This window comes from Miniopterus natalensis, chromosome 1 (genome assembly GCF_054644295.1).
Source record: "Miniopterus natalensis isolate mMinNat1 chromosome 1, mMinNat1.hap1, whole genome shotgun sequence".
Taxonomy (NCBI): Eukaryota; Metazoa; Chordata; class Mammalia; order Chiroptera; family Miniopteridae; genus Miniopterus; species Miniopterus natalensis.
Window position 1 is genome coordinate 199,383,278 of NC_142081.1, and position 15,830 is coordinate 199,399,107.

General features: G+C 51.9%; 1 protein-coding gene across 3 annotated transcripts in view; it reads right to left on the reverse strand.

The window, feature by feature from the left end:
- The window catches only part of AFAP1 (actin filament associated protein 1), a 100,481-nt gene that overhangs the window by 5,126 nt on the left and 79,525 nt on the right, over positions 1-15,830 (reverse strand). For all 3 annotated transcript variants that reach the window (XM_087828385.1, XM_016195798.2, XM_016195797.2), the window contains exons 13-16: positions 13,973-14,090; positions 7,712-7,826; positions 4,418-4,582; positions 2,662-2,852 (exon numbers count right to left, since the gene is read on the reverse strand). In XM_087828385.1, coding sequence (XP_087684511.1) covers positions 2,662-2,852; positions 4,418-4,582; positions 7,712-7,826; positions 13,973-14,090 — 589 coding nt within the window. The remainder of the gene's footprint in view (positions 1-2,661; positions 2,853-4,417; positions 4,583-7,711; positions 7,827-13,972; positions 14,091-15,830) is intronic.

The window sequence follows — 15,830 nt, forward strand, 5'->3', positions numbered from 1 at the left end:
ATACCGAGGATTTGGGGCTGTTTACAGCAGTTTACGTACACCAAAGGAAGGCGTCCTCTGGAGACTGGAAGTGGAACAGAATCTAAGTTCGTTGCCAAGACAGCCATCCTGGTCCTTCCACGAGACTATGGGCTGCTCTTTTGGCAGTGAGTCCCCGAGGAAAACACTCCCTTGTTATCACTGTGGAATATGTGACCAGGACTCCTGGCTGGGCCAGACGACACCAGTACAATAGGTCACCAAGAGTCCCCGTGGGGCTACTGACCATGGGTCCACGGTCCGGTTAAGTGGAGATGCTTTCACAAAGCCAAGTGGCAGGGAGGCAGTGAGTGTGTGCTGGGGGTTGGTAAAAGGAGGGGTGAATGCCATCTGTCTCTGGGAGAGGCCAGGCTGGTTCAGCACATGACCCTCCTCCTCCGGGGCATGTCCATCTAACAAGCTGCTTCTCCAAGGACAGGCCCGGGTGGGAGTAGTGCCGAGCAGACGATGGCCAAGGAGAGGCCCTCGAAAGAGAGGAAGCAGTTGCCCTGGCCGGCGCCTCAGCTGGTTAGAGCGTCATCCTGTGCACCAGAAGGTCACCATTTGATTCTCAGGCAGAGCATGTGCCTAGGTTGAGGGTTCAATCACTGGTCGGGGTGTGTACGGGAGACAAACAATTGATGTTTCTCTCTTTCTCTCTCCCCACCCCTTCCCCTCTCTCTAAAAAAAACCACATCAGTAGAACATATCCTCGGGTGACGATTAAAAGAGAGAAAGCAGCAAGTACGTGTCTGAGAGCACCGTCCCCAAACACAGTCCTGAGCCTCCAGAAGGACCAGCTGGGCTGTTGGGGCCAAAAGAAAGCAAAGCTGGAAAGGGGGCTGAGAGGGAGACCCCCAAGAGATGGGGAAGAATGCATGGGCACTGCAGACACAGGCGGCGGTAGCTGGCTACGCAGAAGACTCTAGAACTGGAGCGGGCACGAGGTGCCTGCTAGATTTAGTTTTGGAGGTCACCTCAGTGGAAGCTGGTTCAGGGAGCAGCTGAGCCACAGGGGGGAGAAGAGAGTGGGCTCAATTGGACACCTGAGCACAGACCACTGTTTCCAGGAGCCTGATCTGGAAGGGACGGTACGAACACAGGACAGTGACTGGAGGAGGTATGACCAGGGCAGACCTTCTTTTAACAGATAGAACAAACTAGAGGACCTTTAAATGCTTTGGAGGAAGTGAGAGGAGAGTTGAAGGTACAGGAGAAGTCAGACAGTGTCTGAGGTCAGGGAGGGTGGGGTTTGGGGCTCAGCACCTCAGGTCGTTCCTCAGCCCACCCTCTAGAAAGGTCAAGGAGACCACACACTTTCCTGCCTCCAGCCCACCTCAGACAAGGGACCTGAGGGGCCCAGAGGTCAGCAGGCACCGAGAAAGCACCCATCCCACACCAGCTGCACTCACTGCCTCACCACCATCTCCAGCTGGACTGGCCTCCTTGTGCCCTGACAATGAGAAGCCCGTGTCGCCCCCAGGCCTAGGGTTCTAACTCCCACTGCACCTGCCCCCTCCCTGCAGTAGGGCTGTTCAGAGCTCTTACCAACATCTGGCATAAAAATCTTACTGGGCTGCTCCCTCACTAGAATATAAGCAGCAATTCTCACCTTCTCTTCGCTGCTGTGTCCTAAAGCAGTTCCTGGGCCCAGAAGGAGCGCAGCCTACACTTAAGCCTATGTCTGTGTCTAACTTGATAAATGAATGAATGGATGGACGAACACACACTCTCTGTGGCCAGGCACTGTGCCAAGAGCTTCTACACACAGAACCCGGGCAGCAGACAATATTATTACCCCTGTTCTACAGATGAAAAATCGCAGCCTGGAGGTGAGCAACCTCAGGCGCTGGCCTGGGTGACCCAGAGCTGCTTCCCTGGGCCTGAGTACTGCGTTTGTAAGATGGAAGCAGTGATGCCTGAAACGGGTGGTAAGGATTCGGTGGGACAGACACGTGGAAAGAACAATGGGTTACAGTGAGTCATTGTTACTAAGGTGGAAATTCAAGCAAAACTGATGTCCGTGTGTCTGTCCAGTTTGCAGAGGATACAGACAATGTTTCATTTGTTCCCTAGCGCCGAGCATGATTCACAGCACATGCTGGACATTTTATAAACATCTACTCCATTGAATTAAAGTTTCTGTCTCGTGAACTGGCATCAAATTCAAAGGAGACATAAAAACTGCACCTATTTCTGGCCAGTGAGGCTCAGCGGTTGAGCATCGACCTATGAACCAGGAGATTGTGATTCAACTCCTGGTCAGGGCACAGGCCCGGGTGGCAGGCTCGATCCCCCGTAGGGGGTGTGCAGGAGGCAGTCGATCAATGACTGTCTCTCATCAATGTTTCTCTCTCTCTCTCCCTCTCCCTTCCTCTCTCTGAAATCAATAAAAACATATATTTAAAAAAAAAAAAATTGTACCTATTATGAGCCGAATCTGCGAAGGGGAAGAGACAGACTATGTTTCTGCCACCTTGTAAGTTTGGAGAAAGTGACAGGAACATTTACTGCCTGAAGCTGGTATGTGTATCTACTGTGCTGAGTGAGGCTGGGAATGGAGCAGCCACCTTAGAGGGGAACTGGGCATTTTCTCTGGACGCTGTAACCGTGCTGCTGTGTAGGGGCGTGGGAGGACGTTACCTGTGGACTAGAGGTCCCCGACCGGGGCTCAATGGCCAGCCCCAGAGTGATCCCACCGGCCAGGGCTTTCCTGAGGCTCTCCTTGACCTCCGTCAGCTCCAGCTCCAGGTTGACCCGCTCCGACTCCTTCTGCCTGCACTCCTCCTCCAGCGCCTTCAGCTTCTCCTCCAGGATCAGCTGGCTCTTCCTGCCTGGAAGCCAGAGAAACCCTGTGGCTCCACTGCAGCAACACAGCAGACACTCAGCGCACACCGGGGGCTCTGTGAGACTCGGCCTGAGCTTCCATACCTGAGTCCCTTCTGTGAAAGGCACACTCTGCCGTTTCTTAGAGGAACAGAGTCCACCCCTCACACCTGCCTTTGCTGCAGCTGGAAGAACAGGGAGCAGGAGCAGGAGATCCTGAGTTTCACAAGTGGGCCTAATACCCTCATCGGAAATGTGGAACCTAAACTGCACGGCTTCACTGAACCAAAAAGTCTGACTGTTTTTCTAATTCTTCTGCCACTTACTCCTCAGCCATCTTACTCGCCCCCACAGTCAAACGCTTGCTCCTCCACGGAGCACGGCACATGTGTCTCCTGGGCACACGTTTCATATTATGTGAAATGTGTGAAGTGACACAGGAAGGCAGGTACCGTACCCACAGGACAGCTAAGAGAACCGATTCCAAGAAGCTAAGCGATCTGTGCCCATGGCCCTAGTCTAGCGCACATTTCGTGGGTTGTGTGCAGCATGTGGGACTCTTTTTTTGAGGCCAAACACGGGTCTAATCCTTCTGCATCTTCACCATCTGCTCCCATCCAGTCCTCTGACCTAGCATTTGACTCCGCCCAGGTGGCCTTACGCTAGGTGCCCATCCCACCTCCTCTATGAGCTATCTCGGACCTGCTCAGCCGATACCTGCCTCCCACTCTTTAAACTGCACAAGCACATCCTTTCCTACAAGTCATGGAGGCACAAAGTTGGGAGAGGCTCAAGCTCCATGTGTGCATGCACCAACTCCCCCTGCACTGTGCTGCTACCTGGAGACAGGCGTCTCCCCTGGGCCTCCCTGGCTCTCCGCACTGGCCTCAGCCCCCCCTGTCCTGGGCCGGCCACATCGAAGCCTGGAGTCAGTGCTGGCCTGGGTAAGACCAGTCTGGAGCTGCAGCGTGCTTCCTAGCAGTTCTGTCCCAGAACAAGGACCCCATGCCCAGCTCCTGCCAGCAACAACAAGCCACCCTGGTCCAGACACAGCCCATCCCAACTCGGCTCCACAGGACTGTCTTTATGCTCAGCTTCTCTCTCGGGGTTGTTCCACTCACTTGGGCTCTTCCCCAATCCCTTCCAAGAACTCATGCTGTCTTGCTTTCAGCTGTCCCCTCTCAGGGAGTGGAGGGCAGCTTGTACCCAGACAGAAACCTCTCACCTGGTTTTTGAATGTTACCTGTCCCCATGGACTGTCCCCCTGCTGAGGAACCCAACTGCCCCATCGACTCACAGCACAGACACCAGAGCCCTCAGGCTCTAGGGTAGGATCCAGTCAATCCCTGCCATCAGCACCAGAGGCTGGACAGCTCCTGGCACCTGACCCCTCCTGCCTGTCTCAGGACTCCCTCACCTTGGTACCTGCCCTGGGCTAACCAGCAATGCTTCCAGACTCCGAGAAGCAGTGCAAGGCAGGGATGCCGGAGTCTTACTAAGCTGCGTGCCTGGTGAGTGAGGCCCTGCAGTAGACAGAGGACCTAGATTCTCACAGACGGAGTGCCTCTCCTACCAGCATTCACGTCAATGGCGGCTCGCAGGTCCCTCCTTTCTTTCCGGAGCTGGGCCAGCCTGGTCCGCAGCGCTTCCTTCCGCCTCAGTAGCTCCTCTTCCTTGGTCTGCAGCCGCTTGGCATCTGCCTCAACCCGGTTCTTGCCATATTTGTACTGGTCAGCATCTTCGAAACACAAGCAGCAATGGGAAATCAGGGTTAGCCAAGCAGAAACGAGGGGGTTCACAAAGCTGGCTCAATCAGCTCACTTGGTAAAGTAAACCCAAGGCTAGCTATTTGCAATTCAACAAGATAAATAAGGGGACCTGTTTGAGCTAGTTCAAATAATCCAATATTCTTTGAAACAAATTTTAAAAGTAAAAACAGAAAATTAAGAAATTGCTTTAATTCTCTGCCTTTCCAGGCCTGCAACTTTGGTCAACAGTGAACACTCCACATCTGAAGAGAGGAGGCCATGAACTTCACACACAATCTCTGACTGTGGGTAGTTCTGTGATTTTCAAACTACTTCCCTAAGCCATCACAGCTGACCCTGGGGCCCCACTGTCTGCCACTTTGCTGACCCGATGGCAGCTGTGTCCTCTGCAGTGAGACACACTCAGCACAGACTGAACACATGATAACATCGGCTGGTGAATGAAACACAATTAAAAAATGAAGAGGTAACACAAGGTGGGGTCTGGAGCTGCATGACCTCGAGCAAGGTGCTTAATCTCTCTGCCTCAGTGTCCTCATCTGTGAAATGGGAAAAACTCGTAGGGCCGGGATGAGGGTTCAGTTAATGTTTATAAAGTGCTCAGAACAAACACAGAGTGAGCATGACCTAAACATTCATCAAATAAACAAGTGGAGAGGAGACCAGTCCGGGGAAACGCAGGGTCGGGCCAGCATCACCCACTAGCTAACAGTGCATCCATGTCCTGACCCTGTGGCTCCTTCCCCCTAATTATGCTGGCCTTTGATAATAGTAGTTTTGAAAGTCTCTTTGGAAAAACACACTGGAGATAGGAAGAGATGGAGCAGCCAACAAGACTGACCCAGGGCCACTGTTTGCAAAGCTTCCACTGTCCCCCAATTGCTTCCAACATTTAACCACTGAGACCTGATTCCAGCTCAGAGGACTGCAGACTTCACACAGCCTCTATCTGCACATCCCATAGACACCCAGCTGTTTATTTGCATGTCCGGCTCCCTCACTAGACTACAAGGGCTTCGGCAGAGAGGCAGAGAGCAGAGTAACAGTCATAATAAAGGCGGTGGACCTGAGAAGGAGCCATGAACTCCTCTCCCTGTGCCTCAGCTTCCCCACTATGAAGCAGATGCAATGAGGCCAACCTTGTGGGGTTTTAAAAAATTTGATATTTGTACCTAAAACCCATCTCACAAAACCACATGACATCTGGGACAAGGTGGACATTCCCTGGCAGCTCTAGTCACTGTCAGTGACAATAGTCCGCAAAGCCCTGTCCACTTGGGGGCAGGGGTGAGCCGTTGCCGGCATCTTCCCTAAATGCCGAGCTCACCAGTTCTGTGCTGCAAGCCATGGTGACAGCAGTGGAATACCTCACCCATGAGGGGGGCACCAAGTCACCACTCCCCACTCAACAACGCACACAGGTAACACTGAAGTGGTCGCAGCACGTGACCAGACCAACAGGCTGACAAGGAAGCACTGCTGTCGCAACCTCAGGGTCAGGATGTACTCGGCAGACAGAGCAGAGTCTACACTCCAGCCACTTATTTCTAAACTAAGACATTTCCCCATCTTCGGTCCCCAGGCAGTAAACCCATCAGTCTATAATGTGAATGGCTGAATTCAGCAAAAACACAGACGCCTACTAGCTAACACTGCATTTGTGTCCTGACCCCATGGCTCCTTCCCTCTAATTATGAGGGTCTTTGACAACAATAGTTTTCTCACTTGTTACTGTTAGATGTCACTACAGTGAAAAAAAAATTCCCTCCAGAAGATCTCATAGAATAAAGGAATGAATCACCTAAGAAATTAAATCAGCCATTACTGAGAGCGAATTTCACGGAACTGGGTCTCGCACAACAAGCGCGTTACCCCCACCACCATGCCTTCCCCACAGGGACAATACCAGCATTTTAAGTGACTGTAAACACATCGACTGCATTAGGGAAATGAGGTATGCCAGAGAAGTCAAAGGTCAGCACAGTCAACAAACTATGAGGAGGAGGCTTGGGCCCAGCTGCTCCTGACCCACCTGCGTGTGTGAGGATGACTCCTGCTCCCATGAAGATCACCAGTGTCCTGGGGCAGGAGCAGCTCTGAGGCTGGTGCATGTGTACCCACCACACACCCTGTGCACCGTGACTGAAATTCACTTACAGGGCCCACAGCAAGTGCAGGGGCACTAGCTGGAGCCGGAGGTCTTTGTTCACAGGCAGACTGGTTTTCCAGCTCTATGAGCCAGTCACAAACCACAGACACGACCTCCTAAGTAATCATATTACTCATCTCCAGTCTAGCTCTCACCTCCCTCCCAGAAACCCTCCCTGACAGCTAGACCCCTGGAAGCTCTGGGGCTTTGAGGGCCTGTGCAGCAGCCAGGCCACCTGCATATCTGCTCTGTGGCTCCATCAGGCTCAAGCACCTTGGCAACAGCTACCCTGTCTTATCTCCGTGGCCCGGCAACAAGCACAGCGCTTGGTTGTGAGTGCCGAGGTACCCTGAGTCACCAGGGCCGAGGAAGGAAAAACGCATGGTGAGTGTCACCCGGAGACAGGAGCTGTGTCCTGCCTGAGTCTCGTTCCTCTCTGTGCGGTGGCCCTGCCAGCTGTGTACCTGAAACCTGGGGCTCGCTGTGGTTCCATTATTTGCCGGCCGTGAGCCCCGGGGAGGCCCCGGGGTCACTCAGAGACCATTTCCGAGTGTGACCCTGGAGCAGGCAACAGCACCCACCCTGACAGGTGGCTGAGAGCCAGGCAGGAGAAATGGATAAGACCTGCATGGACAACGAGGGCTGTATTTCGTTGAGTTGGACTCTTTACAGGCCCCTGTATTTCTCCAATGCTGTGAGGCCCATGAGTACTGGGATTGTTTCATCACAGAAACCAGCCCTAGAGCTTAAGCAGCCCTAGAGCCAGGTGGCCAGCCGGATCTACCTTTCCTGGGTACATGCAGTCACGAGGCTGGGTCAGAGGCCGGCGCCCCCTCCCATGCAGCTGATGACGACGATGTAGCTACTTCAGCTCTCCCACGGGTCTCACACCACTCACCCCACTTTGCCGGGCAACCACAACCCGATGGACAAATGAGGGTGCACTCACTGGAAAGCGTCCGCTTCACGCCGGCGGCCGGCTCAGCCTTCTTTGGCTGACTGCTCAGAGTCTTGCCTTTGCCAGTAACTCCATTGGAGGCTAGTGGGGGCTTCTTACCCTTCAGCTGTCGAAATAAACATAGAAGAAAATTAGAAGTAAACAAATGATCCAAAACACTTGGTTTTTTTGTTATGCAGTACAGTTTCCATCTCTAACTCTAAGTGGTATCTGACATAGGCAGAAAAACACAAGGGTGGTAGGGAACTAATCTGGCTTCCAAACACGGGAAGGCTTGGGTTTCCCAGGACTGGCTGAGAGGTTCCGGCCTAAGGGACTTGGGATGTCCCCAGTGGGAAAGCGGTAGAGCTACATATGTCCAGAGGGAGACCGCACGTGCCGATGGAGATGCAGGTGGAGCATCGAGCGCTGGGCTGAGGCGCTGGGGGAGTGTTTCTGAAGAGGAACCGCGTTCCACCAGCGGGAAGCTCTTTAGGGAGCAGCGTGACTTGCAGCTGATTTCTGCTCACCATGCTCTATGCTGACTACGTCCTACTGGGCTAAATAACTACGCTTTGATTCACTGGCAAGGTCTTGGGAAGGAAGCAAGAGACAAAAGATAAAGAAACAGTAGAACTAAATTTTGACCAACTACTGGTTTTTAAAAAATTCAATGGCATCCCTACTTCCAGGATGGCTGCGGGCCAGCAAATGTCGTATTTTGCTAAAGTGACAGACAGGCACTGTCGTGTGGCTGAATGCAGCTGGCGGGAGCGGTGAATTGTGGGTGTCCGGGCCTACCCTTGCCGTCACACCCACCTCCTGAACTGTGGGCTGGGCTGGGGAGGCGGATGGACCCACATTAAATTCCACTCTGTCACTCAGCTGCTGAGAGCGCCACGGCATCTCTGAGCTCCGCTTGGTAACCACTGGACTTCTGACAACAGTACTCAAAGAAGCTAGAGCCAGTGGCTCACACGAGACCCTCAGACTCACTGGACAGACTCTGAGCAACTGTCGTTAAAAATCAAAGCCAGATAAAAACTTCCCTGTGATTCTGATGAAGCCATCAGTTGGGAAGAGCTCCTGTGCACCACAGCGATATGAAATGCTAGGGTCTTCCCTGGCAGGTGTCACTTTTACCCAAAACAGAGGGAAAAGAAAACCCCCTGGGACGTGCCCACCTGCCCTACAGAGCGCTCTCACAGAAGGGAAGAGGTCTCTGTGCAAAGTATAAAGTCTTAGGTTGAAAAGGCATGAAACCCCCCTGGAACGTGACCACCTGCTCTGCAGAGCGCTCTCACGGAAGGGGGGGGGGGTTTCTCTATGCAAAGTATAAAGGTCTTCGATTAAAAAAACATGAAAACACAGAAGTTGTATTTATACTGAAATGTTACCATTTGCTACAAATATAAGGTGTGGGATGAACAACAGTTCGATATCAAGGTTATTTATTACCCAATAAATGATAATCCAAAATCCTTATTATCTACTTGGTTTTAGGGAAAACCACCACAGTGCTCTGAATAATCCTATTTCACGTTTAAAGATCAAAAAGCAATCACTCCAGGCCCGGTCAGTGTGGCTGGTGTGTCGAGCATCGCCCTATGCACTGAAAGGCTGCTGGTTCGATTCCCGGTCAGGGCACATGTCCGGGTTAAGAGCTCGGTTCTGGGGTGAGGGGCATGCAGGAGGCAGGCAATGGATGTTTCCCTCTCACATCAATGTTTCTCTTTCTCTCTCCCTCGCCCTTCCCCTCTCTCTCTAAAATCAATAAACAAATCTTTAAAAAGAAAAAAGCAGTTACTCCATGGGGTTTAATATGTTTAATGGAAACACATTAAAAAGAAACTTGCAGCTCAAGACCCTCCTGCAAGGTTTTATTATCTGTCCTTTTTCAAGACATTGCCTTTAGTTGTCATAATTCACAAAATTCACTGGGGCATGTCCCAAGACTGGAGAGACAGATGTACGCAGAGAAATACAACACGCACACCATAGACCAGTGAGGGACACTGAATCAGTTCCTGGGGGCCAAGCATTGGCTGCATTTGCAAATTATTCTATGCTTTCCCCTGGGTGAGTCTCACTTACTCCAGGTGGTTATCACTGCAAAACTCTGCAGGGGGACTGCGACTCAAAGAAGATTCTAGAATAGTAGAGAAGGCGATGCTGTACCTGGGAGCTGAGCCCGAGAGATGCCCTCCCCACAGAAGAGGTGTTAGTGACAGATTGGGTGGAAGACAGCCCACAGGACGTGGGGTGTTTGTAATGGTTACAGGACAGTTTGTCAGTAGGTGGCCTAGGAGCCTTCCTGTCAGCAGGCGGGTAGCGCGCAAAGATTTTCGGAGACGGCAAGTTATCGTACAGGACGGCGGAACTGGAAAGTGCCTCTTCGCCGCCGTCGGGGTCCCACTGCAACACACACAGCTGGCGGTCAGTGCCTCGGCCACAGAAGCAGAGCAGAGGTTAGCACATGGACAGGTCGTTAGCACAGAGAGACGTCGTTAGCACCCCACACACCCTCACACCCACACACCCACACATGCCCAGCTGTTATCCATGAAACACACGTTCTGTAGGTGAGCGGATTCGAGAGATCTTTTCTCCTTCCAGGGACTTAAGGTCAGTTTTTTCTTTCCTTAAATCACTTCAAGAGTCACAGGCTTATAAAGTTTTCATTGTTTGGTAAAGCAGAAAAAAAAGACATTTCTTTCTTTAAAGAACCAGGTTTTGGGAGTCCCCCTCCTCTAGAGGCAGAGCAATGTGCTGACGGGAAGGATACCAGACAGGACACAGGGACGGGGCTTGGGCTCTGCCGAGCAAACGTGTGGAGACCCCAGTGAGGCACCGTATTTTATTTTGCGGTAATTGTTGTGGTCTAGACATTGTTTTGAGAGCTTTACAAATACTGACTCTAACTCTCGTGGGGATCTTAGGGAGCAGCAGGAAATGGAAGCAGAGAGCTCACAGGTGGTGAGAAGCAGAGCTTCTAACACATAGGACGCTGCCTCAACACCTCAGCTGCACCCCCCAGTCCCCCCCCAGGGTAAACTGAAGGGCTCAACTTCAGACCCCCAAGCCTGGTGCGTCAGTAGCAGGTTTACGGGAACTGTCAGCTTGTACGGGCCCCACACTCTGTTATGGCTGATTAAAGAGCCGTAACCAAAACACGTCTGTGAAAAGGAATCCAATCATCACAGAAAATAGGATGTTTCCAAGTCTAATTGACACAATGGCACCATTCTGGCGGAAAACCTTTTTACAAAGGACTGAAATAGCCACAGGCCATTTGAGAACATGGACATTAAAGTATCCATTGAACCTAAAACTAACAACCTCCGCAAAGCCTTTAAGTTTTAAAGCCTCTATACACTGCTTTGCATTTATAAAAAGAGAGATATTAATTCCTGTATGATGCTCATTTTACACTATTTTTATATCCTTCTTGTGAGTTTCTTCCTGCCAGACTGTAATTACAGCTTTTGTTATAAAAATAGAAGACGGTCTAAGTTTTCATAGCAGGAGTGCTCTCATTCCTTTGAGATCACTTCAGTGTGTCTATTTCTGTGATGCTGGGGACCCAGCCACGAGCTAAAATTAGTGGAATGTGCAGATAAACTGGATGTGAGGGCTTCACAATGACAGCCGGGCACACGTTTGTTCAGGGCTATTAAGAGAGTCTAGACTAGACTATCATTTTCCCAAAATACCAAGGAACTGAGTCGTACGGAAGACTTAGAAACTGCACAGAAGTCTCTAGATTAAAAGTGTGTGCTCACTCGCGTGCGTGTCAGAGACCCTTTCTGGGACTTGCTGTCACCTGAGTTCAGCCTCATGGGTCACTGAACGGCTAAGAATGACTAAAAATGAGACACTGCTAAACAGTGAGGTTTGGGGTCAAAAGTATGAATTTTAAAAACAGAGAAAAGAAGCTCCCCCAAAAAAGAGAGGACCCGGTCACAGGGCCCAGTGTTCAAAGAAAGGCCCGGTTTCCAGGAGGGCCTGCGTTACACAAAAGCACCGCAACTACTACACAGGAGACATTATGCCCTGGGAGCTTCCGCTGCCACAGAGCGATGCACCCCAGGAACATTCCTCAGTGCAGGGAGCATGCAGAAAGGCAGAGTTCCATTCCCAGAGCAGACTGGAATGGCCTGAATTAAACTCATCTCTGGGCAGGGCTGGAACCACCTGAGTAATGATCAGAGCGATGGGGATGGGGGGTGGGGGTGGGGGGGGAGGGTGTCCACGGTTTCCCCAGCATGCCTCACTTCAGACTTTCCTGTGGAAGCTGTGATTGGAGAAAAAGGGACGTGACAGGGCCTTGGTGGGGAGACTTAGAGGTAGGTATGGGTGTTACCTTTCCAAAGAAGCTTCCCTGAAATCAAGGCTCAGAGATGCAGACATTCACCCCTTCTGTGAAGGGGAGTCTGGCAGCTGGTGGACACAGGGCTCAGGCAGCTCTGGCACGAGAAGCTGGTGGCACACAGAGCAAATGATGGCCAGGAGAGCCAGGGCCTGCCTAGAAAACGGCACAGTGACCAGGAGGAGGCTCAGGATTGACCAGGAGCCTGCTCTTGTGAGGGTCACCGCAGGGCTTTCCTAGTGAGTGGGAGGGCTCGCACAAGCCCCGCCACAGGGGTATAGGGGTGCAGGCACCAGGAGCCCCTCACCCCTGGAAACCCTGGAGTAAAGGTAGAGGTGTGAATGGGGGGCTGGACCTGATGCTTTCTTATTGTGGGACTGCCCAGGCTCAGGCAGGATCCCATCTGGTGGACCTGCAGCCATGCTGGGAGGTCAGAGAAGCTCCCTCACACCCTCATACCCACGACGAACACGGAACCTGACGTTCACCTCAATCTGCCCTTGAACAGGCCCGTCAGGCCCAGATCCTGCTCAGCTCCCCTCCTGCCACCTTGCCCACTCCACTATGCCAGGAGGCCCTTTAAGGACAAAGGCAGCATCTCACCCATTTTGTTTTCAGTCCTAGCACAGAGCTGGACACTTGGAGAATAAGGAAGGAGGTAGGGGTAGGAAGGACTGGCAGAAGACGAGAGGAGGCAGTGGGGAGGAAAGGGGGAGGCTGTGTGAAGAATTGAGCAAGGAGCCCAGACAGGCTGCTCCCTGGGGGGTCCCCAGGGCAGCCCGATGGGGGAGGGGTCTGAGGGAGAAAGGCCATGGCCCACAACCCAATGTTCAGTTTGCTTCTATTTCTGAGCTCCGGAGTCCTGGACCCCTCACTGCCCTTGGGAGACAATGGTCTCCTGCTCCTGCCTTGGCAGGTGGGGTTTGATGATGATGGATGCAGGGAGCTGAGAGATGACATCCATCAAAATGCTGAGAAAAGAATGGGTAAGAAAACAGTAAGAAAAAAATCTAAAATGCCTTCCAAGGTTGAAAAAAGTCACAATAAACATACCTACCTACCTTTGACACCTACACTAACACAGATGCCAACTAAAACCCACCCAGAATTTGAAGATGGGGCAGGACGGTGTGTGTAAGCCTCTCCCACGAGCCCATCGGCTTGGCCACACCTGTGATGGCCCAGAAGACGGGCACCGTGCCTGGCCCGAGATGTCGGGGGGCAGCTATTTATGAGTAATATGGAGACGTGAAACAAGTGCTCACTGATGAATTCTGCTAATTCTATATAAGACACAAAATACTGAGAACACATCAAATGTTCCTAAGGCCACACGGATGCTGAAGTTGACTTTAATACACTACGGGGCACTAACATCCTCACTGTTCACACACAGGCACCTGCACAGCACTAGGCCAGGACAGGGCTCAGCTTTCCAAGTCCCCTGGAGGGAAGAGGTCTAGAGCCTGTAGCACCGTCAACACTATGGCAACATTCCCTCCCTCGCTCCCTCCCCTCCTTCCCTTCTCTCCTTCCTCCCTTCCTTCCCCATTTACTTTTGATGGTGACTGCTCAGCACTTTCAGCCCATGGGGAAATGACTCACTGGTAGCTCACTGTCTTGCATTTTGATGTATCCACTTCATGCACTCTAACTCGTGGTCCTTCAGTCAGTATTTTAGGATGAACTGGGATGTTTAATGAATGACGGTGATGTTGAATACTGAATGAGACACTGTCTACTGCTGTCAAATGCCCTACATATTCAAGTGCAGATGAAGATGGACAGCTTGTCAGGAACAAGGACAGGGGAGATGGGACAGAGCTGTCCTCATGTGGACTGGAACCAGGGTCCTGAGCCCAGACGATGTCCCACGTAACCCTTCCCCTGGTACGTGCACTCACCGAGCCGTTGACGCAGGGGACGTCATCATAGTGCAGAGCCATCCCACTGGGGTGGGCGTAGCCGTTGGGGGTGCCCCCTAGGTAGGGGTTGGTAGAGATGCCGCGCCTGTTCATGAAACTGAAAGACAGGACAGGGCGTGATTAACTCCTCCTGTCACTCAGCAGGTCAGGTGTGAGCTCTGACCTGAGGCTCAGGCCACATCAGAGGCCACGGGGGTGGAGAAGTCCCAGTGCCTGGAGGAGCTGAAGCCACTGGGCCACACTCCCCACCTAGAGAATGTGAGGGTGACACTGCCCTGCAGGGCTGGGACAAGACTATCACAATGCATGCTGGGCACTAAAGCAATGCTGGGACACCAGTCTTATCACCAGTGGTCTACAGGAGGGCTGCTCCAGCCCACTGCCTGTATTGTAAATAAAGTTTTATTGGGACATAGCCTTGACTCTTCCTGTAGGTAACACCTGTGGCTGCTTTCAAGGTTTTTACGTGCTCCTTTCATGACCCTGTCCCCAAAGTCAGGGACCATACAGCCTGCAAATCTGAACTATTTCCTGTCCAGCTGTCTCTGGGAAAGTGCGGACCCCTGAGCTCTTTAGAGTGTTTACTCAACAGCATTTCCTGAGTTCTCAGTGTCCACTCAGCATCACCACCTCAGGAAAAGCTCACCTGTCCCTCTGCTCCCAGGCCTGGGGTGTCTGGGAGCTCTGACAGAGAGCATCGCCTCCTCTGTTCAGAGAACACCCAAAGTGCTGCTGTGGTGGCCTGTGAGGCGCTGGGTGCTGCTTCATGTCTCCAGCTGTCTCCAGCCAGTAGCCCTGATGGCCGCCTCTCAGCAAGGGTCCCCACCTCAGGGCCTGTCTCTTCCACCTGGCAACCCTCTCCCAGCACCCTCCACTTCATGAAGAGCCCCCGAGCACCCAAATAAACAGCACCCTCCCCTCTGCATAACTGTCCTCCCAGTCCCTTCTCTCCTGTCACTGATCACCACTAAACAGGGAACCACATGTTCACTATCTGCTGTCCCCACCCAAAGACCGGCTTCAGGGCCAACTCTGCTCACCCACATCTCTGCCTTGGGACAGTGGCCCCTGGGCGGGGGGCTCAGCAGAGAAGCGCCGAGTGAGTGAATGTGTAAGGGGTTCACTCATGAGGTTACGCTGGCTGTGAGTAAACATTTCCTGCCTAGGGAAGACTAACCCTGACAGCATTCTCTCCTGACTGCGTTAACTAAACAGTCTGGAATTTGCAAAAATGACTTTGTTTTCAAGTTTTACTTTTTTGTAGGATCTTACCTTTCTATGGTAACTAGATGCATAAAAAGGAGAGTACTGAAGAAAGTGAGGCAGCCCTGGGGAAGTGAAACCACCTCTCTGACAGAGGTTTTCCAGCAGAGCCAAAGGGCTCTGGGACTCAGGAGAAGTGGGAGCAGGGGTTAGGTCAGCGGATCCCAGCAGGAGCTTGGCAGGAAGGCTTTCAGAGCGCACTGCTGCCCTCTGCTGGGGGAAGGAGCGCATCTCGCTTGGCCCTGAACGCATTCCTATCTAATTTATAAAATAGCTTCTCTCGCTTTTTTCTGATAAAAAATGTGTACGTCCAGTCTACATTTAGAATACACAAAAGTATGTGTAGGAAAGAGAAAAAATACAAGAAGGTAAGAGAAAAATTTAAACATTTGAGAGTTCTGCAATGACAGAAGATTTCTGATTTGTTTATAAATATACATTTAGTTTTCTCATTTAAATGTCTCATTTGAGGGTATTAGTGGAAAGGCACTTCATACATGAATTGTCAGTGAGAGGCACTAATGGGAATAAAACCCAGCCATGTGACCAGTCCCTCCTGTGCCCAATCACTGCA